The following is a 26,715-nucleotide window of genomic DNA, read 5'->3' as shown; positions in this document are numbered from 1 at the left end:
ATGCTTGGATTACAATTACATGGGTGCTTGAGTACACTTGACATTCAGTCAGTCAGTCAGTCAGTCAGTCCAAGCACACAATGTACAGTGTGGGCATGAACATAAATCAATTACAACAGCAACACACACACACACACACACACACACACACACACACACAACGTTACCCCACCACCATCACCACCACGTCACCACATGCTCAAAATCGCATGCATCACCACATACATGTACACAAACGTATGCATACTCACACAACACTTTCCGATTTTCAAAGGGTTTTTGTCACACGTAATAACGAACTTGACTTCTCAGACATCAAGAATATTAAATGGTTTTATGGAATCACAGCAATACATGAAAACAAAATAGTTTAAACATCCAAATACATTGTTTGAAACGATATGCGGGTCACATGCATAAGTATTATCGATACTGTACCAGTATAAGCTGAGTGAGAGCTTTAACTACAAGATTTAATTGGAATGCCTACCGCAGGGCAAAAACCATAGGTTTTTGTTTTTACGTACACAGTTGGAATGCAAAATTCTGGACAATTGCTGGAATACACAATGTACTCTTTAATTGGAAAATTAATTATGTGAAAATATACGAAATTTGAACATAATGTCTAATTATCGAAAAATCATTATATATGCACATTTTTCATTAAGAATAAAACCTATATGATGAAGCTTTAAAGTACATGTACACTTTGTTAGGCCGAAAAATATATATATATATATATCTGGTTCTGGTCTATGGGAAGCCGTTCAGGCCAAAAGTATTATTTTATTTTTAGCTGTAGTATTTTATATTTTTCGTACTTACAAACTAATTCTACCTCACCATTCCGTAGGTACTACGGATCACGTGAGATAGCGTTTATGTACCCATAAGTCAATGTGTTAGTATTACCACAAGTCTAAACACTACAACTGTTTAGGCTCTGTTACAAAATCTGTAAGTTTGCGGGGTCTGCCCGACAGACACGATACAGAACTTTACAGGGTGTGCCCACAGTACTACTGCACGCACACATCTACTTTTCTCTAAAGTTTCGTTAGAGATTCATCTTTTTCCGCCGTGAATTACGGCACAGCTACGCGACATCAGTGACGCCATCTTGTATATGATGACGGTATACACCCAGGCCCTTCTGAGGCAGCGGGTACGAAAGATGTTGTGGGCGATATTTTGTCCGACATGGATAAAAATGCCAGTACGAGTGATGGTCACTCGAAGGGCAAAACACCTGTAAAGACAGGGAAAAAGAAATCTACAACGGTAGCTCGCAGTGAACCTAGGCCTTCGGCTGCAGTTTGCAAGATGCCAACGGCTGAAATGGGCATCTCACTGTCGTCTACAGCCACTCTGGGACCACAACATGCAGCCCCACCTGTAGACAACCCTATAGTTACACAGATGCAGCAGATGCACCTCATGCAACAGCAAATGTTTGCTCATTTGGCACAAGTCATGTCTACCGTGGACGGTAACATGAAAGTCCTAAATGATTCTGTACGGACGTCACTGACTGATAACAAAAAGGCTCACGACCCTGCCGTTGAGGGCGACATGACAGGAATCCCAGCCAAAAAGGCACGGTCGCACATAGACTCCTTAGAGCTTGATATAGAGGAGGTCTTAAACACAGAAGATGCTAATAATGACGACGAGCCTCAAGCAGGGCCCTCTTTTGTTGAAAGTGACCCAGCTGAGAGTGGGGAGGATGGAGATTTTCTAGCCTCCTTAGCTCAGGATTATGATACTCTTATGATACAGATATTAATGGTCAGCTAGCAGACATAATAACTAACTTACTGCAAATCACATGGACAGAGGACCAGTTAAAGGACAAAGGGGAAATATACCCGAGACCCAAAAACTGTGCAAAGCTAAGCACAACTAGGGTAAACCCTGAAGTGTGGGTTAAAGTGCCAAAGTTTGCAAAGAGTAGAGACATGAAGTTTCAGAGAGTGCAGTCAGCAATTATCAAAGGGATGACACCCTTGGTAACACTCATGGATGTATTGCTGAAGGCAAAGAAACCTGGTAAAGGCCTTGACGTTAAGGATATTGTGCTAGCAATACGTCAGTTATTAGACTCTGTAACTTTTCTATCTCATGCTAACACTGAGTTGAATTTGCGTAGGAGAGAACTCTTCAGACCTCTCCTTAACACACAAGTACACCAGCTATGCTCAGCTCAGACTCCCATTACAAACCATCTGTTTGGGGATGATTTGGCGAAGACCATCAAAGACATCAATGAGTCGAATAAAGTGGGACGAAATGTTTCGGAGAGGAGATACCCAAGAGACCAGAAAGTAAAGTATTTCCAAGGCAAGAAGGGAAATTTTTTATCCAAAGGGAAAAGGTACTTCCACAACAAGAAGAAGGACTGGGAGAAATAACTTCCCTTGATACAGGTGAGACCAATATCACTTTAGTTACACATGACCCAAATAAAGTAAGGGAACTCTTGAAGCCAGATGTACTTCGTTTCCAGGCAGGCCAACTGAGATTTAATCGACTAGCCTGGGAAACTCTGACATCTGATTCAGAAATTCTTACTGCAATCACTGGTTATCACATTGAATTCAGAAGTCCACCAGTGCAAAGCCGACCACCAAAAGAAATTGAGTTCAATGCCAGTGAGAGGGAAATTATTCAGGCAGAAATAGACAAACTGTTGTTGAAAAAAAGTGTTGGTTCAGGCCAAGCATACCAACGGGGAGTACCTATCTACTATTTTCATATGGCCTAAACCAGATGGGGCTTACAGGCTGATTCTCAATCTTTCCAAATTGAATGACTTTGTTGTTTATAGACATTTCAAAATGGATACACTAAGGTCTATCTTAGCATTAATGACACAGAACTGCTATATGATGTCTATAGATTTAAAAGATGCCTACTACTCTGTCCCAGTGGCGGAAGAGTTTCAGAAATATTTACGGTTTACCTTCAATGGAAAGTTATATCAGTTTACATGTCTCCCTAATGGCCTTGCATCTGCACCACGAGTATTTACAAAGGTTATGAAGCCAGTCTATGCCACTCTGTGAAGTAGTGGGCATGTCAATTCAGGCTATATTGATGATACCTACTTACAAGGTGATGACCCTGATGATTGCAGACAGAATTTCTTTAGTACCATGACACTGATGAGAAAACTTGGGTTTACAATTCACCCAATTAAGTCAGAATTTGAACCGAAACAAGTTATAATTATGCTTGGGTTTCAGTTAAATTCGGTAAATATGACCGTTTCCCTTACCGAAAAGAAAAAAGGAAATCTCAAGAAAATATGTATGAGGTTATTGCAACGTGATATGGTTTCTCTAGAGACTGCTTTGTGGGGTTTAACATATGCTATAAATAAGCTGTGTTCTGTGCCCCTTAAAGCTTTTGTAGTGTGTAAGTACTGCCTGAGTAAAGCTACAAGGCAAAGGCTTGAATCTGATGAATATGCAGGAATAGCAATCTCTGCTAAGTGTCTACCTGGAGCAGTTTGCTTTAACAGTTCCGCAATTCTGAACTTACAATAAGTGTCTGTAAAAGTCATATTCCTAACATCTAATAAATGGAGGGTTTGTACCCTTTGGCCTGTAAGCAACGCTAATAAAGTAACACATTTAAGAGTCAAGTCTTTCAATGTCAACACCCCAGAGAGGTTGGACAAAAACTGTAACACAACATTGGTGTCCCAAGTCACTGAATTACGGGGTAACGCAGGTCTGGTGACGAACACACCTCTCATAAACCGGATGACAAGTGGATGGGCCCCGATTGGTTGACCATCAACCCGAATTATTGACGACAGAGCCGATCTTGCTGTATTAAGCCCACTGTATTGAATTCCAGTGTCATAGAGTTCTGTAAGAAAGTCCAACACAAGGCCTACAGTTGGTGAAAATGGATTTGAGTTCGTTTTACTGCAAAATTTAGTCCACTTGTTGATGTAGCTGGAGTACTGTCGTTTGGTCCCAGTACGCCATGACTGCATGATGATTTGACTAGCTCTTTCAGAAATTCCTCTGTCTTTTAGGTTGGTCCTGACAATTTCCATGCCCCTAGTTTCATCTTTTTGAGTGGATGCTGTACGTTTTTGTAAGGTAAGTTCAGGATCTTGTGTCCCTGTGGGAGAAGCAAAGGACATGCAATTATAAGTCTAAGCAGTTTTGAAAACCAGGGCTGCGTTGGCCATATTGGTGCTATAAGTACCAGTGCTTCTACCTGGTCCACCTCGATCTTTTGAATCACTTTTCCTATCAGGCTGAATGGGGGAAAAGCATAAGCAAGGCCAAAGGTCCACTTTATTGTGAAGGCATCAACAGCCATGGACAACGGATCTGGTTTCCAGGATATATATTTGCCAACTTTGAAGTTGAGCCTGGAAGCAAACAAGTCAATTTCTGGACTGCCATACACCCTCAAAATGTTGTCAAAGACATTAGTGGACAAAGCCCATTCAGTATTGTCGTGATGCAATCGAGATTGTTTTTCTGCTGCAATATGTTGTACCCCAGGTATATGAGAAGCACTTAACCATATATCTCTTTCTTTTGCCCATAGCCAAATGTCTCGTGCAATATCATTTAGCCTGTCAATATGTCCGCCCATATTAGTGACGTAAGCTACCGCAGTGGTATTATCCATTTCAAGTCTGACATGTTGGTGTCTCACGTCCTTACAGTATGAACGTAGTGTTAGAAAAGCAGCTAACAATTCCAAATAATTGATGTGATTTTCGCTTTCTAAATCTGACCAATGACCACCTGTTTCCTGTGAATTACATACACCCCCCCCCCCAGCCACGAGTAGATGCATCAGACCTTAATTGTATATCTGGTTTGTTACGAGTAATGTGAAAAGGGTAGTTTGTGGCTTCATTGATCCACCACTGAATATCAAATCTAGCTCATTTTGGCATTATAGTTTCCCATGGCCCGTTTTAGTGATTTTGATTTTTCTATATCAATCCGTTTATAATACAAAGGGCCATATTCAACTCCTGCAGTGTAGGAGACCATAACACCAACCAGCTCTGCCACCTGCCTTATTGTAGGCTGATGCTCTTGCAATAACCTCATACATATTTTCTTGAGATTTCCTTTTTTCTTTTCGGTAAGGGAAACGGTCATATTTACCGAATTTAACTGAAACCCAAGCATAATTATAACTTGTTTCGGTTCAAATTCTGACTTAATTGGGTGAATTGTAAACCCAAGTTTTCTCATCAGTGTCATGGTACTAAAGAAATTCTGTCTGCAATCATCAGGGTCATCACCTTGTAAGTAGGTATCATCAATATAGCCTGAATTGACATGCCCACTACTTCACAGAGTGGCATAGACTGGCTTCATAACCTTTGTAAATACTCGTGGTGCAGATGCAAGGCCATTAGGGAGACATGTAAACTGATATAACTTTCCATTGAAGGTAAACCGTAAATATTTCTGAAACTCTTCCGCCACTGGGACAGAGTAGTAGGCATCTTTTAAATCTATAGACATCATATAGCAGTTCTGTGTCATTAATGCTAAGATAGACCTTAGTGTATCCATTTTGAAATGTCTATAAACAACAAAGTCATTCAATTTGGAAAGATTGAGAATCAGCCTGTAAGCCCCATCTGGTTTAGGCCATATGAAAATAGTAGATAGGTACTCCCCGTTGGTATGCTTGGCCTGAACCAACACTTTTTTTCAACAACAGTTTGTCTATTTCTGCCTGAATAATTTCCCTCTCACTGGCATTGAACTCAATTTCTTTTGGTGGTCGGCTTTGCACTGGTGGACTTCTGAATTCAATGTGATAACCAGTGATTGCAGTAAGAATTTCTGAATCAGATGTCAGAGTTTCCCAGGCTAGTCGATTAAATCTCAGTTGGCCTGCCTGGAAACGAAGTACATCTGGCTTCAAGAGTTCCCTTACTTTATTTGGGTCATGTGTAAGTAAAGTGATATTCATCTCACCTGTATCAAGGGAAGTTATGTCTCCCAGTCCTTCTTCTTGTTGTGGAAGTACCTTTTCCCTTTGGATAACAAATTTCCCTTCTTGCCTTGGAAATACTTTACTTTCTGGTCTCTTGGGAATCTCCTCTCCGAAACATTTCGTCCCACTTTATTCGACTCATTGGTGTCTTTGATGGTCTTCGCCAAATCATCCCCAAACAGATGGTTTGTAATGGGAGTCTGAGCTGAGCATAGCTGGTGTACTTGTGTGTTATGGAGAGGTCTGAAGAGTTCTGTCCTACGCAAATTCAACTCAGTGTTAGCACGAGATAGAAAAGTTACAGAGTCTAATAACTGACGTATTGCTAGCACAATATCCTTAATGTCAAGGCCTTTACCAGGTTTCTTTGCCTTCAGCAATACATCCATGAGTGTTACCAAGGGTGTCATCCCTTTGATAATTGCTGACTGCACTCTCTGAAACTTCAAGTCTCTACTCTTTGCAAACTTTGGCACTTTAACCCACACTTAAGGGTTTACCTTAGCTTTGCACAGTTTTTGGGTCTCGGGTATATTTCCCCTTTGTCCTTTAACTGGTCCTCTGTCCATGTGATTTGCAGTAAGTTAGTTATTATGTCTGCTAGCTGACCATTAATATCTGGTCCAACCTTTTCCTGAGTATCATAATCCTGAGCTAAGTAGGCTAGAAAATCTCCATTATTATTAGCATCTTCTGTGTTTAAGACCTCCTCTATATCAAGCTCTAAGGAGTCTATGTGCGACCGTGCCTTTTTGGCTGGGATTACTGTCATGTCGCCCTCAACGGCAAGTTCGTGAGCCCTTGTGTTATCAGTCAGTGACGTCCGTACAGAATCATTTAGGACTTTCATGTTACCGTCCACGGTAGACATGACTTGTGCCAAATGAGCAAACATTTGCTGTTGCATGAGGTGCATCTGCTGCATCTGTGTAACTATAGGGTTGTCTACAGGTGGGGCTGCATGTTGTGGTCCCAGAGTGGCTGTAGACGACTGCGAGATGCTCATTTCAGCCGTTGGCATCTTGCCAACTGCAGCCGAAGGCCTAGGTTCACTGCGAGCTACCGTTGTAGATTTCTTTTTCCCTGTCTTTACAGGTGTTTTGCCCTTCGAGTGACCACCGGGGCGGTCATCACTCGTACTGGCATTTTTATCCATGTCAGACAAAATATCGCCCACAACATCTTTCGTACCCGCTGCCTCAGAAGGGCCTGGGCGTATACCGTCATCATACAAGATGGCGTCACTGATGTCGAGTAGCTGTGCCATAATTCACGGCGGAAAAAGATGAATCTCTAACGAAACTTTAGAGAAAAGTAGATGTGTGCGTGCAGTAGTACTGTGGGCACACCCTGTAAAGTTCTGTATCGTGTCTGTCGGGCAGACCCCGCAAACTTACAGATTTTGTAACAGAGCCTAAACAGTTGTAGTGTTTAGACTTGTCACAGTGGTAATACTAACGCATTGACTTATGGGTACATAAACGCTATCTCACGTGATCCGTAGTACCTACGGAATGGTGAGGTAGAATTAGTTTGTAAGTACGAAAAATATAAGATACTACAGCTAAAAATAAAATAATACTTTTGGCCTGAACGGCTTCCCATAGACCAGAACCAGATATATATATTTGTTTTGGCCTAACAAAGTGTACATGTACTTTAATGCTTCATCATATAGGTTTTATTCTTAATGAGAAATGTGCATATATAATGTTTTTTCGATAATTAGACATTATGTTCAAATTTCGTATATTTTCACATAATTAATTTTCCAATTAAAGAGTACATTGTGTATTCTAGCAATTGTCCAGAATTTTGCATTCCAACTGTGTACGTAAAAACAAAAACCTATGGTTTTTGCCCTGCGAGAGGCATTCCAATTAAATCTTGTAGTTAAAGCTCTCGATAATACTTATTCATGTGACCCGCATATCGTTTCAAATAATGTATTTGGATGTTTTAAATCAGCAGACTCTGCAAAAAAAAAGTTGAAAAGGAAAAAAAAAAAGTTTTAAATTTAAAAAATAAAATAACAAACTTTAACAAAAAATATATGTTGACTTGCAATTATATATTATCCTTAAAAAAATTCTGGTTTGACGAAAAATAAAACAATATTCTCAAATAAATGAAAACTTATTTCAATTAAAATAATGTGAACATGGAATAAAAGTACATAAACGGTTAAAATTAATTTGTAAGTACGAAAAATATAAAATAAAAATAAAATAATACTTTTGGCCTGAACAGCTTCCCATATTGATTGGTCAGCGCGCGCGTGCCCTGAATACCCTGCGTCGATCCTTTTTTTTCCGATAATTTTTGCTTTCCCGTTCCTTATTTACAATTCCCCGTCGATCAACACTGTATGCAAGACCAGCGGAAAAATGGAACTCATGTGATGGTGCACTTCTATTTTGGTAACGGGTACCCTTTTCTTCTAGTACTGTTGCATAACCATAACCCCCCGTACGATATGTGTACGTAATATGTACGATGAGCATGATGATGGGAATCACGGGAAATAGTGTGTTCACTGTGCTAGGTGGTAAACCGCTCATATGTTTCGAAAATGTCTGAAGTTTGAGTACGTCGTGAGCACAAGCAATCGAAATGTTGATATCAATTCAGCTGACTTTTGGAGCAAAGATCCTCCGGCCATTTGGAATCGTAGACGTTTCACCTGATGTTACTCTAATGATATATGAAGACTTTTGTCGAGGTGATCGTTTCGTTCTGCGTTCTGAATACGAAGATTTTCCTGTAGAATGCATCGTAAGCAGTGTGTTGACAGGTCAGTTCCAGTCCGTTCCAGTAACAGTTCAGGTTTCTGCATTGACTGAATTTGGTAAATATGTGCGTTTTAATATAAATGGGGAACAAGAGAAGCAAGTTTGGGCAATTCCAGTGAGAAATGCCTTCAGACTGATGATGGACGGTGCTCAAAATTAAAACACTGCCTCCTACATGCCAAGACTGCTTAAATACAAAACCTAAATTCATTAATTATGCAAATAACATATTACTATCAAAAACTATAAAAACACGTACACTTTGCTATCATCAATGAATACACCAAATTATATAACATCTGGAGCTTGTTTTCTTCAGATACATTTTAACTACAGTAATTTTATACATATTTATACGCCTCGAAAGTGAAAACCACGGGTTAAGCCTAGGAAAATACAACGTTGCCTATAGTAGGGAGCACCATGGACGTGGCAAGATCTTGGACAGTAACAGATTGGACAAAAATAATCGTGAATTTTCAGATATTTAAAAGAAATCACGGTGTAAACGTTTTGAAGGAACCACCTTTGTCAGGAGATAAATCAAAATCTGCCCTCAACGGCAAGAGGCTTGGTAACCGAGACTACTACATTTTTTAGAAATTATACTAGGCACCAGTTCATCGGTCGTACATGTACTTCATTGACATAGAGAGTTGACAATATGGTAATACTAAGTAAATCAATCAATGTGTCAGGATTAATACAATGTGGAATGAGTCAACAACAAATGCTGGTATAGTAACGTCATAATTCTGTAAAAGCGTATTCATAAATAATCAACCCTTATGGATTACCAAAGTGTTTATGTAGAAATTGTTTGATATAAGATCGTTTAATTCTTTAGAATTTGAATTGACCCTATGGACAAATCGCCACGAAACATGTCAGCAAATCAAGTCGATCAGTCTACATCAAGTCAACCACCAAACCGTATGTAGTTAAATGTTGAATGATTGATGTGACTTCATTTTAAACAAAGGTTTCTGAATTAGATTTGGAAGCACTGTATGTTGTCCTTGTCTTGTCGTGAAACGTCGTGGCGTGAAACGTGTGTATGGAACTTCGCATTGATATTTTAACATTTAACCCTGCATATTACTAGTACATGTTGATATGTTTACTTTTACATCACGACCCATTATTTTCATATTACTTAGTATTTATAGTGTTCAGTCAATCACTCATCACGTCATGTGTGTTTAAACACTTACTGAAACTGTCTCCAGTAATATTGTTTAGATGTCTTAAGATCGAATAACTGTTAAGAATTTGGTGAAATGTTTTGCATTCAAGAAAACCATAAACTTGACTAATTTATAAATCTGCATACCCTCTGTATGTTGTTAAATCATTTACATTTAAGGTTATCCTCCTGATGGGTTGATAACAATGTTTGTTATCAATGATATGTATAAGCATTTGTATGGGGTAACAAAGCAAAAGGTATTTGAACAAATGTGTAAATAATTTATTCTTGAGAAAAAAATTGTTCATGCAATTTATAATTATAGCATTGAACAGTTTTTTTATGAACTCCATTCATCATGGCATCTCGCAAACAAACATCCATTCTGATATTGTTATTTGGTGATCTTCGCACTCAGCTGATATATCGTGTTACTATATTCGTATCACTCTCATATCTACACTTCTTGTGTACCGAAATCACTTGAAATTTAGAGAATGAGCTTAGACTACACACAGTGTTCATGGTTAACCGGGATCATTTTAGAAGTAGCCACAGTGCAGACCGAAGCTCCTAGTCTAGGCCGAACTGTTGCCTCCAGCTCGCTCGCTTCCAAAGTGAGTTGATCCATCTTTATTCAAACATTAATTATTATAAAACATAACATATACAATACTCAAATGATTGGGCGATAAAATAATCAGCACCATAAATTAATAAACGGAAGTGTTGTTGTTGCCTTAATTCAATGCAAATGATATTGACAACTAGCTAAACAATGTGATCACGTCACTGTTCTTTCCACTGTCTGTAATTAGTCATTACTTGACACTGTTGATTTTATATAATAACTTAATGTTGTCATCTTACAAGAATACTATAAGTGACAGGCAAACATTTGTTCTAAGTATTACTTCACGACAACTGAGAGTTCACTGTGACCTTGTGTCACGTCAAAACTTTGCGAATATTAGAAAGTTATATTCTGTCATCGGTAACAATATGGATTCTTCTCTCGGTAAAACAAATACAACGTATCCATCCATGTCATCACATCTGTTTTATAGTTCACAATATGGTAACTTTAAGCGAATTGATCAATGTCATGATCAATATAAGATCACTTTAGTTAACGACAAAAAAGTATTTCCTCAAATTGTTCCCACCCTGGTAAAATGTATCGTAGATGACAAATTATACAGTGGAGAACATACTGTAATGTACATGTGTTTCATGAGGATTGGGGATTTAGGGGAACTCAGTTGCTTAAAATCCTATCCTTACCAACCATTTTAAAGTTAAAATCTCATCTGATTAACAATTTCGAAATCAATACGAAGTGTAATCACAGTATTTCATGTTGAATAAAATCTGAACGTATTTTATACCTTCAATCACACTTAAATGAAGATAGAATACCAAAGTAATACTAAAGTAAATATAATACTAAAGTAAAATAATCAGACACAAATAATAAAAGGGCAAGCTTTGATTATTTTTTTTTTTGTTAAGATTCGATGTAGACTTGATAGCCATATCCATGGTGATGGATACATTACAAGAACTCCACTATTTGTGAATGGTGCAGTATGTAATTATGTAGGTATACAAGCTATGTGCCACTAAGAAGTACAAATTTAACGTTAAAAGTATATCCTAAATTAACGTACAATAATATATCTTCTTTATTACCTACTTATTAAATTTACATTTGTAGATAAAATAAATAATACATTTTTGAGGTAGGTAAAAGGAGACCAGAAAATAGCTACTTGCTAATCAAGTCTGTCTCCTTAGACACTGTAAATAACATTTATAATAAATACATGACAAAATATAAAGAGGGCAGTGAAAACAAAACTAAATATCTATGAAAATTTTGTTCCCAGTGTGGCCTTTCAAAGGTCTTTATCTTATAAATATCTGTGTGGATATAATGCAAGAGACGACAACACAAAATTATAATTAAAAAGGTTAATATCATAGGTGAGCTCACTATAAGGCGTTCCCCAATAATCCAGATTGCTGGAGACATTATTAGTTTGTATTTTGAATTGATGGATACGTACAAAAATGAAATGTAATTATAAAGTATTGTGGACATGTTTCTTTTATACCAAGGACTGAATTAAATGGTTACGTGTATCTTCATTCGATCTCATTACTTTTATTGCTACACTCGTCCTTTCTTTTATTTGTATCAGTTTTCGTCACCACTCTATATGAAGATAACAGCATTTCTGCATTTCACCGCTAACAGTGACAAGGCCACTAAATAACCCGTTGTCACCAATTATTTATATTGTCGTAGATCAGCTGAAAAGATACAAGTGCAATGCGGCTTCGATGATTTTCAAACGAAGCAACCCTAAACGTCACCAAATTTTGCTTCGTGACTTTACTCGACATGAACTTACCATGACGTATGGTTGGAACAGTTTGCGTGGGCGGGTGGGGGAGGGGGCAGTTGTCCGGAAAATGCATGGGCAATGCCATACGTTTTCTATTTTGTTGGAGACGTCACGACGTACTATTGGTTAACAACATCACCAGTTGTTGACTAATTAACATTCAGTAAGCTATAATACACATATACAACAATGCTTACACGTATACGTACTTTATTTGCTAATCATTCCACAAAAGGATAGTTGAACACCAAAGTTTTTGTTGAGTATAACTACAGTGGTATGTATGTCTTAAATGAATATTGTATTTTCAAACATTTTTCCCCCTCGTAGATTCACAGCTTTGGCAAATTTACCTATAACTCCAAATACCTGATAGTTTCATCGTTAATTTATTCCCCACGTTTTTGTTGTTGTTGTTGTTGTTGTTGTTGTTGTTGTTGTTTTTTGGGGTTTTTTTTGGTATTTCAACTACTTTACCATTAGAGTAAATGCATGATGATATTACAGTAAATGCATGATGATGATGATGATGATGATGATGATATGTTACACACTGTTGGTAACGTCTGGTGGATTTGACAGCTTTGATTTTAAAGTACTTTGTGTCTTTTGCATAACACCCTGGAGTAAAACCATGGAGCTTGATTTGAAACAAGAATATTTCTTAAAATAGATTAAATTGTGTATGTCTGTTTTTTCGATTCTATTTTATACACCTGTCAATGTCTGTGTATTTCGAAATGCTTTTTCATACAGTAATCTGATCTATATGGCGTCGTCCCTTTTCAGTAACATTCCGACTTAATATACGTAGTGATTACAAAAATCAGAATGATAACTGAATTCCTGTCGAAGGCTTTAAAAGTTGTTTTCACGATATATGTTTCTCATATTCACGGTTTTACGTATCAGTTACTGACATGACTAATTGTATGATGTGTTATCCATCGTCTGTTTCCATCCCAGATTCATCGAGCGACAAGCCTCCAACATCACACAGCCATGTTGAAGGAACTCTTGGTAATGACGGCAATTTTATCTGTTACGTCTGCAGAATCATCAGACTCGAGCTCATCATCAGAGGCCCAGCACAAACCTCATATAATATATATGATGTCTGATGACCACGGTAAGGCCAAAAGGCAATTTGTAGTTTCGATTACGCTCAATTTAAGAATAGGAGGGGTAGGTAGATTATTGTGATACTGTTTTTTATGTGTGAGTGTATAGTTTAGGTAGTTATCTTTTCCGTTGTTTTCCATATGGCGTCTGTGTTATTGGTTTCTTCCTATCAGATGTACAGCCATTACAGATTGGAAGAACAGTTTATATAATTTATATTTAAGTTGATGTCATTTTCCGCAACCACCATTTCTCGCTAGACCGCAATTTTTGCGATTTTATAATTTTTTCTCGAATACATAAAACAATGTAGGGTCGTCTGTGAAAAGTTAGTTGGAACCAAACAATTTTTTTTAGGCCTAAGGGTCTTTTTTATCAAATGCCTTGGATTCCGTAATTCCTACACCCCTTTCATTTTCAACCATCTAAATTAACAGTAGTTGTAAACTTATAAATAGTTCATTTAACATTTTATGACAGAGCTCAGACTTTGTTCGATTGATATAATCATAACGTGTACATATCTTTTAGAAGTCTCTCCTTTTCACAAACAAGTTGTATTTGCTATATTATTGACATACTCGATATCCGCTTTTTGAATTTTTAAAATTCACTGTTGTAAGTGTTATATATCAGTTGAATGACAGGCGTTGTTATCTATCGTTCAAATCACATTTCGTGTGTAAGAAATATAAGCAAAGTAAATTTTGTCGATTTATTTTATTTTAACCTACTCTTTGTCTTTATTCTATTCAATATTGCCGTTTCAAATAATTGGCGATTGTTTATTTCTACGCACTGCCCTCGTTCCTCTTTTAAAACCACACATTTGATTGTCAGCCTCAGATATCTTTTAAGGCAGTGAAATACGGATAGTCGATGGCACGTGCAGCTTAAAATGGCAGTATATTTCACATTACATCAAATTTCTATGAATTGCCAGTATTTTAACCACCTATTATTGATTGTCAGCCTCAGATATTGTTTTTCAATGGAAGTGATACCAATAGCAATATCATTCTCACTAGATTTATTGTAAGGTAAAACATTCTATTGAATGGCTTAGAAATGAGAACCCATTTTAACAAATTTCGTCATTTAAAATAAAGTTCACGAAATATGAAATAGATAAAGGTTTCGTCATTTACTTCGTTTTGTTTATATACAATCGTGTCTGTAGGATGGAACGACATAAGTTGGCATGATGACCGAGTGTTGACACCAAATTTCGAAGAACTGGCAAATAATGGAGTTAAATTTGGAAATCTGTACACAATGGCAGTCTGTAGCCCGTGAGTATACATGTCTACATTAGAATATTTAGACTTCAAGTTTAGGTTATTTGTACATTACAAATTCTACTATCTCAATGTGTGTAATCTGTAGTTGAAGAAGATTTTGACACTTTATATTCAAAATCACAGCACAGAGTTCTTCAGACAAATAAAAGTAGTTATTTTAGTTTGACCTTGCATGAAAGTTCCTGCCTGCCAACAAACAAAATAATTGAAAGGATTTTATCACGTGGAATATTAAAGTCACTATTCGTACCATACAGTACCATTTCTGTACCATCTGGTGTGAAGGTCGTACCATACAGTACCATCTGGTGTGAAGGTTATTCGTACCATACAGTACCATTTCCATACCATCTGGTGTGAAGGTTTCAAATTCCATCAACTCATCGTTCAAAAATTTCTTTAATTTCAAAACCTTTCATCTCAGGACCCGATCAGCTCTTATGACAGGAAGGTATCCGTCAAACATTGGAGGACAGGTAATTTATATCAATCTGATATTATGTTTAAATTTATGCAATAGTACTTATAATATCATCTTACAATGTTTGTTTCATGACTTCGTTATAATAATTATCCATTTCTTGATCTACATGCAATGATATAGCAACACGACTTTCTGTAGTTTGTAGTTATAAACCTTTCGTTTTTTATAATTAAAAAAATGTAATCTTTTTCATTGCTATTGAAACATGTCATAATTGTATCTGGTCATTGAGATACTTAATGAATATCATTTCTATACAGCATTTAATCTACTTCACGTTAAGACCTCATGGGGTGCCCACCTACTACGAATTATTTCCCAAGAGACTACAAGATGTTGGATATACTACCTATGGGGTTGGAAAGTAGGACCATTTCCTTTATTGTCATTTTAACGCGATTTGTCGGTTCCGCTGTTAGCGACAGCTGAGTGGAGCTTAAGCGTTAATAGGTTGATTTTCCATCGTCGAATGTCGTCCGTCTCTCTACTTTTTTTTATTTTCATTTTCTACTCCAAACCCGCCAGCTAAAATACTTTGATATTTGGTCTACAAGTTCCTTGGGGGAAGGCTATTCAGATTGGTTCATGCCAAGTTGTTCTGTGCCGTTTTCAATTGTTTATGATTTGTTTGTCAAAAACGATATTTTCAACTTCTTCTCCAATACTACTTTGATATCTGGCATGTAGATGCGCAGAGGGTACCTTACTCAGATTTGTTAATTTCAAGTCAGCACATGTCCTTTTCTATTTTTTGTTGAATTTTTTTGTATTTTTCGAATAAAAATTAAATGAATATAGTGACCGACGCCACATTAGAAATCAGCCCACTAGACTGAAGTAAACAGCCACTTTTCGAAAGGAAACCAGTGATTGCAGACAACAAGTAATGTGCTGTGCTATATAATTCTACACATCGTGCATCATCAGTGATAAGTGTCTGTTCGAAAAAGGGTTGCAAACTTCAAGCTTTATGATAATGAGCATGTGTATTGCAACCAATACTATTTTGTGTGTATTGCTGCTTTAACAAACGGAGTTGATATGCTCATATTCGATCATAAATAGCATAGCTGTGTGCCAAATTTATTGTGTAGATTGTTTTTGATTGTCACTGGTATTTATTTTTTTCCACGTTCATAAGAAGATTGATTTGGAACAGTGAGATCTTCGGAGGTTGAACAAAATGGCGGTTGTCAGAATGGGTCATGTGCTTTCACATCCACATGCACTTTGTTTTGAGTGGTTTAGGTCAACTGACTATGCCGTCTTCCAACTAGTAATCACGTGATCACATGTAGTACATCTTAATTTTGAGTACGTTTTTTTTTAATCAGTGCTGGATTTTCTTCACGATGAAATAAATTACCGTTTATAATTACTAAATCTATTGTACTACAGATTTGCAATTTAGATCAAAATGAAAAAAAAACTATATCTAAGTTTATACTATGGGTCAATTTATACTTGAAAATATCTTGTTTGTAAAAGGTGAAAACTGTGAAAGCCGCGGAGCTATTCTGACCGATAGGTCACTTGTTTTTTAAAAACTTCACCTTGGGGATGGATCGTTGTTTTTAGATTAAGAAATTAATTGCACCTTATATATATGTAAAGACATGTGTATATCTATATTTCAGATGGCATTTAGGATTCTGCAATAGTTCGTATGTTCCGTCTGGTCCAACACGGGGTTTTGATCATTATTACGGTTTCTACAATGCTGCTGTTAAATATTACGAGCATACATTCAGAGAAACTGGTAAGGAATATAGATGCATTGTGCATTCAACGATTAGTGTGAGTGTGTGTGTGTGTGTGTGTGTGTGTGTGGGTTGATCGGTGGCCCAGCGATTAGGTTGCTCACCTCTTACCTCTGCAGCCTGGGACAGTATATTTTAAATAAATAACAACATAATCTGGTATGCAAATGAGTAAAAATTAAAAATGTGTATGCAAATATGCCTAGCAACAAGACCACACCCATGGCGACAGCCAAATGAGCACACATATTGAAAAGATAACAGCAGGGATTAAACTACATTACAATGGATATCACAGACTCATAAATGCCATAAACAAAGAAACGTTTTCCAATTTGTTGTTTCTTCCATGGTTTATAGCTCATTTTTGTAAAAATCAACATATTACCATAGCAAAACACGTTTTAATAATAATTGCTTTATGAACTCAGCATAATAAATTACCCCAGGTTATGTTTCCTCCACATAACATGGTGAATTTGTTACCATGGCAACGGATATTCATACCATGACTATATTTTTTAGCTCAGCATAACAGGCTCTTCCATGTAGGGTAGGTGAGATGCAAATAAATCTGATTATTATTAAATTTTATTATGTTATTTGTCAGATGCATATGTATTTAACCAAAACGACATTTCCAAGCCTACTGTACGTTTCCATGGAAACAGCTATCCTTTTTTGGACAGGTTGTATTACAAGAGATAGCAACAACTCATACATGCCAAAAACAAGGAATTTCTTTTACTAATTTCCCTCTGTTTGGTGTCAAAGTTTTGAAAAAAATCCACATATTGTGGTGATTTTGGTAAAATTACCATGGCAATGGATGTTCATAAAATTAGCCCCTTTTGAACTCAGCATAACAAACTACTCCACTTAGGGTGGTTAATGTTCAAAAAACTTGATAATTATTAAAATTCTTATTGTATAATTTTAATTATTATTTCTGTACATGTATGCATGCATGCATGTAGGTACTCGGTAGGTAGGTAGGTAGGTAGGTTTGTTTGTTTGTTTGTTTGTTTGTCTTCTAGGAATTCATTTATTTCTAGCTGATGTTCCATGCAATATTTGTTATTCATTTTCTGAAGGTACTGGCCCACACCAATACTTGGCATATGATTTGGTAGATGATGGCGTGCCACAAAATGGACCAGAAATATCTTGCGTCTATAATTCTGTATGTATTTATGTTCGTTAATAACAACATTCATTTATATTTCAATACTGATATTAGAATCTAATTTAATTTAACTTCTAGATTTGTTTTGTAAATTGTTTTGTATTTTTCCTATGATCGTCATTGTTTTGTTTCCTCAGGAATTATTCCAGAAGAAAGCTTTGTCATACATTGAAAGTCATGATCCTGATACACCAATGTTCCTGTATTTTCCCTTCCAGTTACCACATACACCTCGAGAGGTAATCAATATTAATTATTTCTGGGGTAAAAGTTATTACTACTAAGTTGCATCATCGAATAAAGGATTTGTAGAGGCATAATTTAGGTTATTCTGGCACCCAGTCTTGTTATGATGCTGTCTGGAGAGGCAAGTTGAGATGTTGCTTAAGTGATTTCGCAGCCATCTTTGATTTTCATTCATGTTTAGTGGTTATGAATACATGTCCAGATGAAGCACTTTTTGTTTACAGGCAAATGCAACATTCAGTTGAAACGGGCTTATTTGCATATCGTCGAGTTCACTTTGGGTGAAAAAATCATGGAATTTTCTATACAAACACAAAGTTTTGTTTGAGTGTTGCTAATAATTGTTTTGTCCTAGGAGCTCGCATTTGAATCAGGTGTCTGTACATCTTGTGCCTATTGAAGTATTGAAACCACAATATGCGTGCACCGCTCAGCCGATCCAAGTAAATGAAACAAAATTGACGTAGTGCGGTGCAACTGTTTAGCTGTTTTACAATGCTTACATCCGTTTACATTTTCTAAAGAAAAAAAAATATTTGGTTCCTGTTACTCGACCCCACATAGTTTTTCACTGCCGACCATAAACCTATATTCGAGAATAAAATAAAATCGCGAAAATCGTGAAGTCTCACCAATATAGTGGATGCGGAAACTGATATCAACTTATAAAACTGTTCCTCCAATCTCCAATGGCTGTACATTTGATGAGAGAAAAAAACAATAATACAGAGACCATTTGGAAAACACCAGAAAACATAACTACCTGAACTAAACACTCACACATGAAAAAACTTGAAATATAGTAAAATGAAATAAAAAAATTACCTACCCCACCTATTCCAAAATTGTCCATAATCGGAACCACAAAATATTTTATTAGGCCTAATAGTGTCTTAATTCATGTAGAGCAGTGTCGCTGTTTATTTATGTTACAATGATTATATACCTTTCACTTTCAGAGATTTAATTGTGTGTAAATTTAATTTAGGTACCCAAAGAATGGGAAGATATGTATTCCTGTGTTCCAAATGACAATCGTCGTATTTCTTGTGGTAATGTATATTTTTTAATCTTGCGATTCCAATCGCTGCATTACAATGAATATTACTGACATGCCTTTCTTTGGCCCAAGTTATTGGAAAATCAAAGTCCATCAAAGGGTTCAATGTACCAACTTAAGGAGCAGCTGTAATACTTCTCAAACACAAATTTAAAAAGGTTCAAGTGGTCATGATTGCAGTTGAATTCCTTGTGATCAGATTTGAGACATGTCTAAGTGTACTGGTCAAGTACTAATTTGGAAATGGATAACCACTTATGCAGCAACATGGTAGTGCACTAGTGCACTAGTATTAAAACACCAGAAACATTCGTCAAAAACTTGATTTCTTTGTTCATGTCAAACTGACCATGCTTCACACATATGCACTTGGTTGATTTCTAATATTCTCACCCAGTCAATGCTGGATGGTTTAGAACCTACAAAAAGCTTTCAGTAATTACAGTGAGATAAATCCTCTATGTCATTATGCTAAAAAGATACCCTCTCTCGATTTCCTTTCTAAAACCATGTTTACTGCTCAAATATTTCAAATGCATTCTTAACACCATATCCCTGTGCATAGTTGTTAGTGCTCAGGAGTAGTCAGGGGGTGCAGGGTACGCATCCCACTAGAGACAGAGGAAATATTTTTTATCAACACAAACAAACAGTGATATAGATGTATTCTACACTACATACTCCATGGGTAGCCACGTCATGTAGCCCCAAACCTGAATGATGTTTTGCAGAAACTTAAGTTATGTTTATGTGTGTATTATTTTGTAAAATCACTTGGAGCAAAGACTAGATGAACGCACTCATGTCAATGTTAAGACTGAAGTCAACATATCCATTTCACCAAATGATCCTTTACTCCTGTCAGACACGCTCCTCCCTTCACACCTCAACCATGATTCACCGCATGTTTGTCAATAACTGATGTGTTCTGATATAACGGTATGATGGGCACAGTGGTGAAAGTGGTTGCAGTGGGATTTCTAACCAGTGGCACCAGTATGATGAAAAATCACAAAATAATACAAAGTTACATAATAAAATAATTCAATGTTAACAGGACACTCCCCTAATTCCATTTTCTAATCAGTCAGTAATACACTCTCCTTTTTATCTGCCTACTCAGCACAAGTAACTTTCATGGATGCCATTGCTGGCTCGATAGTCGAAGCATTGAAGGTCAAGGGAATGTTTAATGATTCACTTTTCATTTTCCATGCTGATGTAAGTATCGTCATCAATAGCATAGTATAGTATTTGAGGGATGTAGGCACATCAATCAATATAGAGTTACTGGTAAGGAGACTGCACCAAAATCTCCATTATCACTCCATGATTGCCTAGAAAGGATGTGCGATTAGTGTAGACATGGCACAGAAACAATGGAATATATATATATATATATATATATATATATATATATATATATATATATATATATATATATATATATATATATATATATACGCTCTGCCACTGCGGTATAGAGCACTGTCTTAGCAGATTGATACTCACCGAGTTATATATATATATATATATATATATATATATATATATATATATATATATATATATATATAACTCGGTGAGTATCAATCTGCTATAAGACAGTGCTCTATACCGCAGTGGCAGAGCGTAATAGTTTTGTATATATATATATATATATATAGTTTTGGTAGTTTTGGTAGTTCTGGAACTCTTTCTTGGTTGTAACTCGGAGTTTCACGCATTCACGCATAGTGCGATCATCAGACAACTATTGCGCTCTGCCACTGCGGTATAGAGCACTGTCTTAGCAGATTGATACTCACCGAGTTATATATATATATATGTTGAGGGTAGAAGAAAATCAAGTTGGGTTTTTCGTCTCTACAAGCCTGTTTCGTGAGAAAATCACTCGTCAGGAGATGTTGATCATGTACATCAACATCTCCTGACGAGTGATTTACTCACGAAACAGGCTTGTAGAGACGAAAACCCCGACTTGATTTTCTTCTACCCTCAACATATACTCCGCTCTGCGTGCAGACGTAACGAGCACTGTGCTACGGATAAATCTTACCACTGACTTCCTATACACATATATATATATATATATATATATATATATATATATATATATATATATATATATATATATATATATATATATATATATAATCTCCCGGTATTCCGAATGAGTGCCGTCACTACTGCTACTAACTTATATGTTGAGATCAGTAAAATTGCACCACAGACTTTTAGGTAGGGAACATTTATATTTTGTCAAGGACGGGATGTTTTGTCAAGAGTATTGATTAACTCTTTGATATAATATAGACACTTTCATTGGGAAAAAATTATCCATACTGAGAGACTGACTAACGATAATTACAGTGAGAAAAATCCTCTATGTCAGCTATGCCAAAAAATGCCCCCTCTCGATTTCTTCGAAAACATGGTGAAGTTTTCAAAAACACATTCTCAAAAGTCATTAAAAGATTCTGTCAATAGTTGAATTTATAACGGACAGCGATTTTACTGCGTTGCGCAACTATCACAAATGGAGATATTTAGGATGTTGTAACATTAGCATGTCTACTCCATATACTTTAGTGACTGTACGAAAGGCGACACATGTGTCCAGTAGAGGTGTATTTGTTCACTGTTTACACTGATGATGATGGTCGATGGTTGGTAATCCTTGAACATCAAGAATATTTTCAAACAACAACACCGTAACTGTACAGGTTGATGATGTTTACAATTAATTCAAAGTAGTTTCAACCATATTACTATACCGTGACATCAATATATATATATATATATATGTGTGTGTGTGTGTGTGTGTGTGTGTGTGTGCGTGTGTGCGTGTGTGTGTGTGTGTATGTATGGCAAGTCACCCAGTTTATAACATTTTAACTGGTCAATACTACCCTTTTAGTCTTTCTAATATGATTTGATTTATCAAATGTTCATAATATAACATCTTAACTGATTCTTACTCTAGCTTTAATCTTAAGCTTGTTGTTCTTGACAATGGCAATTTCAGTTGTCAAATGTTTGACTTTGCTAACAGAATGGTGGTGACATAAGGAGTCAAGCATCGAACTGGCCATATAGAGGAAATAAGGGAAACTACTTTGAAGGTGGGATCAAGTCTGTTGGTTTTATTTCTGGTAAAGGAATCGAAAAAACTGGCTACACACATGACGGGTATGTTATTCCGATCCCAATCTCCTACCTGTTACATATTATGTAAATCTCGTGACAAAGCATTCCAAATTGCTGTCAATCCCAATGTCAAATTACTTTCCTGTATACATGATATTGTTCATTATTCCATGATAGTAGCATCAGTGATACTGTCACGAATCCTAAATGATGACTCAATAATTCCAGTTGCAAAGAGAAGATATCATTGCCCCATAAGTAAGAGACAATGAATCCATGGGCAAACCGAAAAGCTTCGATTTTGTTTTACTTAGTGTTTCAAAATCACGACAATATCTTGGTCACTGGTTCAGCACTACCCATTTTGAGTCAAAGTGTTTAAAATTGCTAATATTTTTTTTTCTTTGTCTTACTCTTCACCCAAGGGATTTGTCACTACAACGTCTCTTAGACCATAAATATATTGGAGAATAATATTTAATTATTGTTTCTACCCTCACAGTTTATTTCATGTAACTGATATGTACCCGACTCTGATCAATGGTTTACTTGGACAGGATGTTCCAGGTAAGTTTGAGATTGCCAATACATATAGTTTGACTCAGAAAAATGAAATTGTCGGTCAAAGTGTCAGAGGTTTATGCCGCCTTATGTCTCAGCCAGGAGGGGGGATTATTAATTGTACAAATAATAAATCCACAGTCCCTATCTGTGCCTGACCATTTGTAGCCAAGTTTCGTGACCATTCCTTTTTCAAAACAGAAGACTATAAGAATATCACACCACTCTATAAGAAAGGCGACAGAACCAATCCAGGAAATTACAGACCAGTCTCACTCACTTCAATACCATGCAAACTGTTAGAACACATTCTACATCATCACATCATGGACCATTTTGACGAAGCATAAGATAGTAGGAGACGTAAAACATGATTTTCGCAAGGGCAGCTCATGCATGTGACACCCAACTTGCTGCTTTAGTTCATGACCTTACTAAGATTCTCGACAACAAAAGCCAAGCAACACCTTGAAATGTTCATTCCTTACTAATCAGTATCAACAAGTAATTCTTGAAGGAGAATCGTGTACTGAAGCCAAATTAACATACCACAAGGCACCGTTTTGGCCCATTTCCTTTCCTTGCATAGATCAACGACTTGCCTTCCAACATCTCTTCTAGAGTTATACTCTTCGCTGATGATTGCATTCTATACAAAGAAACTTCTACTCAATATCTGATACAGACACACTTTAAGACGACCTCAACACAATGGTCCAATAGGGGGAACAGTAACGCTACCACCCGTACTTAGAGAAGAACTTAGTAGTGACCTGAAATGGTCTACTCATATCAATAACATCACCACTTAGGGTAATAAAATGCTCGGTCTCCTGAAGAGAACAATCTATCATTGTGATACACATACCAAAGGCAGGCATATCCTATAAATCGTTGGTCAGACCTCGACTGGAATATTGCTCTGCTTTTTGGGACCCTCATCATAAGTCGAATAGTAATAGAATTGAAAGAATATAACACTGTGCTGCTTTTTCTGCTGTTGGAGACTACAGGAGGGAACCAAGTATCACTGCCATGTGGAAAAAAATCGAATGGGAATCACAATATATAAAGGCACTCGTGGATTCACACCAAACAACATTACTGAATACCTTCAGTCATCAAATACCTCGATATGATTGGTCGCGTTAACCCATGACGTAATAATTGTGGTGGGCACTCTTTCTATTGAGGGCGATATGTTCTTAATTTACGTACAGTAACAAGTTATAAAGCATTAGTATTTTTCTCTTTAAAACATTGATTGTGTAACATACCACCATACTTTTTATTTTTGTATTATTCATATCTCAGATGATCTTGATGGTATTAATGTATGGGATGCCTTCTCCAAGGGAGAGCCTTCGCCACGTACTGAAATGCTTATCACACTAGACACTGACCTGGCAGGTGTTGAAGGGTTTTATGGGAGTAATGTAACAGCTTATAGGTATGTAATATGCGATTGAATATTTGGGGTTATATCTTTGCTTCAAACTGATAAACAATTCACGCCTTACTTCTATTAGATATATGGCTATTTTTCAAATGTTTGTATGTCTAAAATTAGTCTGCCTGTTGGTCTGTCTGACTGTCTGCCTGCCTGTCTGCCATGTCTGCCATGCGTACATGTGTGTATGCATGCATGCCTGTATGTATGGATGTATGTATGTATGTATGTATGTATGTTTGTATGTATGTATGTATGTATGTATGTATGTATGTATGTATGTATGTATGCATGCATGCATGCATACATGTATGTGTGTATGTATGTATGTATGTATGTATGTATGTATGTATGTATGTATGTATGCATGCATATGTTTGTCTGTCTGTCTGTCTGTCTGTCTGTCTGTCTGCCTATATGCCTGTATCTATCTCTTTGTCTATGTCTCAAAGACATACTTGCCTAGATCATATGGTAAAGTCACATCGTATCAAACTGTTTATCTATATCACAGAAAAGGCGATTGGAAGCTCATTATCGGACATCCATCTGTCACCTACTCGTGGGCATCACGTAAGTGTTCCAACTAAACAACAACATTGATTAACTCAGTCAAATTTGTTTACTTTCACCATTAGCTGATCAGAGAATGTGATGACCATCAAATTACACGAAGTGACAAGTACTAGCCAATCTTACCATCAAGCAATAATCACACCGTGTGGGAATATGTTTTGTGTGTTTATTGTAATCTTGAATCTACCGTAACAAGGAAGTGAATTCGAAGCTTTAAGCTACTCATTCTCTACAAATATAAGACATTCATAAGCTGACGCAGTGAATCTGAAAGGATTCTTAAATTGCTATGCTCTTTATGTATATGATTTCAGTTTGGCAGACATTTATATACCAGTGGTATCATAAGGCAATTGTGTCATTTTGTCATCAAGTTTGCGAAGTTTGACTTCTAGCATAGTCTTTTATACATTCCTCTATAGATGGTTGGTATCCACCCCAGTACACTGACTGTGATCTTCAAGATATCCCTTCTCCAGACGATGCCGATGTCAATGTCAGATTGTACAACCTTAAAGGTATAGAAAATCATTGCTATTTTAAAATTATTCTTTTTCAGCCTTAAAGGGAAACGCCACTCCGGGAAATAAAAAAGCATTTTTGTAAACTTTTTTATGATTTTATATTACTTAGATTACAAGGAATTGCCGAGAAATACGAAGTTAAAATTACAGCCGTCCATTGTTTAATGGCAGCCCTTATTAGTGGTCGTATATTGTCTGATGGGGGTTATCCTCATAACTACGGAATGGTTGAACATTGCATATGACACATTGAATATTCATGAGTTGACTTTTGTGTGTTACCTAGACATTTACATAATTTCCACACATGACTTGAATCGGAGTGGCGTTACCCTTTAACAAAAGTATAGAATATAGCTGTAATGAGCTGTAAGCATGTTCTAATGTGCGCATGCGCACAACTTCAAATAACTCTAACCTTACCAGAGCGACTTCCGCTTTCATCATCCAACATCGTATGCGAGTTTTAGCAATAATCAATGCAAGGCATTTATAAGCCTAACTGGAATCTTACTTTAATATGACCATTGCCCCAATTAAATGTGATATTTTGATTTTGTCTAGATGATCCGTATGAGTATACCAATGTTGCTGATCAACACCCGGATGTCGTTGCTGATATTCGTGAAGCACTGGAAACGTATGAAGAAACCGCATGGACGTTTTGGCCGGAGGAAGACACTGCGGCTGACCCCACGAACTTTGGAAATTTCTGGAGTCAAGGCTGGTGTTAAAGGAATATCGTCTGTCAAGTGATACAACATATCCCCAAGTGTCACATTGAAAATCATATTAATTAACTATTGCGTAGACAGCATTGTGGGATATGCCAAATAAGTAGAAATACGTTATAATCATATATATAGAGAGATAATAATAATATTCTGTGAAATTAACTGTAGT

The 26,715-nt window shown here is 36.7% G+C and overlaps 1 protein-coding gene across 1 annotated transcript; it reads left to right on the top strand.

Moving 5' to 3' along the window:
• Positions 1-13,415: 13,415 nt before the first annotated feature.
• On the top strand, positions 13,416-26,546 carry LOC144438030 (arylsulfatase B-like). The gene is made up of 15 exons (XM_078127063.1): positions 13,416-13,521; positions 14,695-14,806; positions 15,240-15,291; positions 15,560-15,663; positions 16,937-17,058; positions 18,097-18,242; positions 18,383-18,484; positions 19,480-19,543; positions 20,675-20,772; positions 22,607-22,743; positions 23,204-23,268; positions 24,577-24,712; positions 25,227-25,285; positions 25,711-25,806; positions 26,377-26,546. Exons 1-15 carry the CDS (start codon positions 13,416-13,418, stop codon positions 26,544-26,546), a joined length of 1,569 nt encoding a protein of 522 aa, XP_077983189.1.
• The last annotated feature ends 169 nt before the right edge of the window (positions 26,547-26,715 follow it).

This window comes from Glandiceps talaboti, chromosome 7 (assembly GCF_964340395.1).
Source record: "Glandiceps talaboti chromosome 7, keGlaTala1.1, whole genome shotgun sequence".
Taxonomy (NCBI): Eukaryota; Metazoa; Hemichordata; class Enteropneusta; family Spengelidae; genus Glandiceps; species Glandiceps talaboti.
Note: the sequence above shows the minus strand (reverse complement) of the source record. Positions and strands in the feature narration are given on the sequence as shown.

Coding starts and splice junctions, on each gene's coding strand:
- LOC144438030 (XM_078127063.1), top strand. CDS start 13,416: ATGACGGCAATTTTATCTGTTACGTCTGCAGAATCATCAGACTCGAGC. Junction 23,269..24,576: donor ACTTGGACAGGATGTTCCAG/GTAAGTTTGAGA, acceptor TTCATATCTCAG/ATGATCTTGATGGTATTAAT. Junction 24,713..25,226: donor AGTAATGTAACAGCTTATAG/GTATGTAATATG, acceptor TCTATATCACAG/AAAAGGCGATTGGAAGCTCA.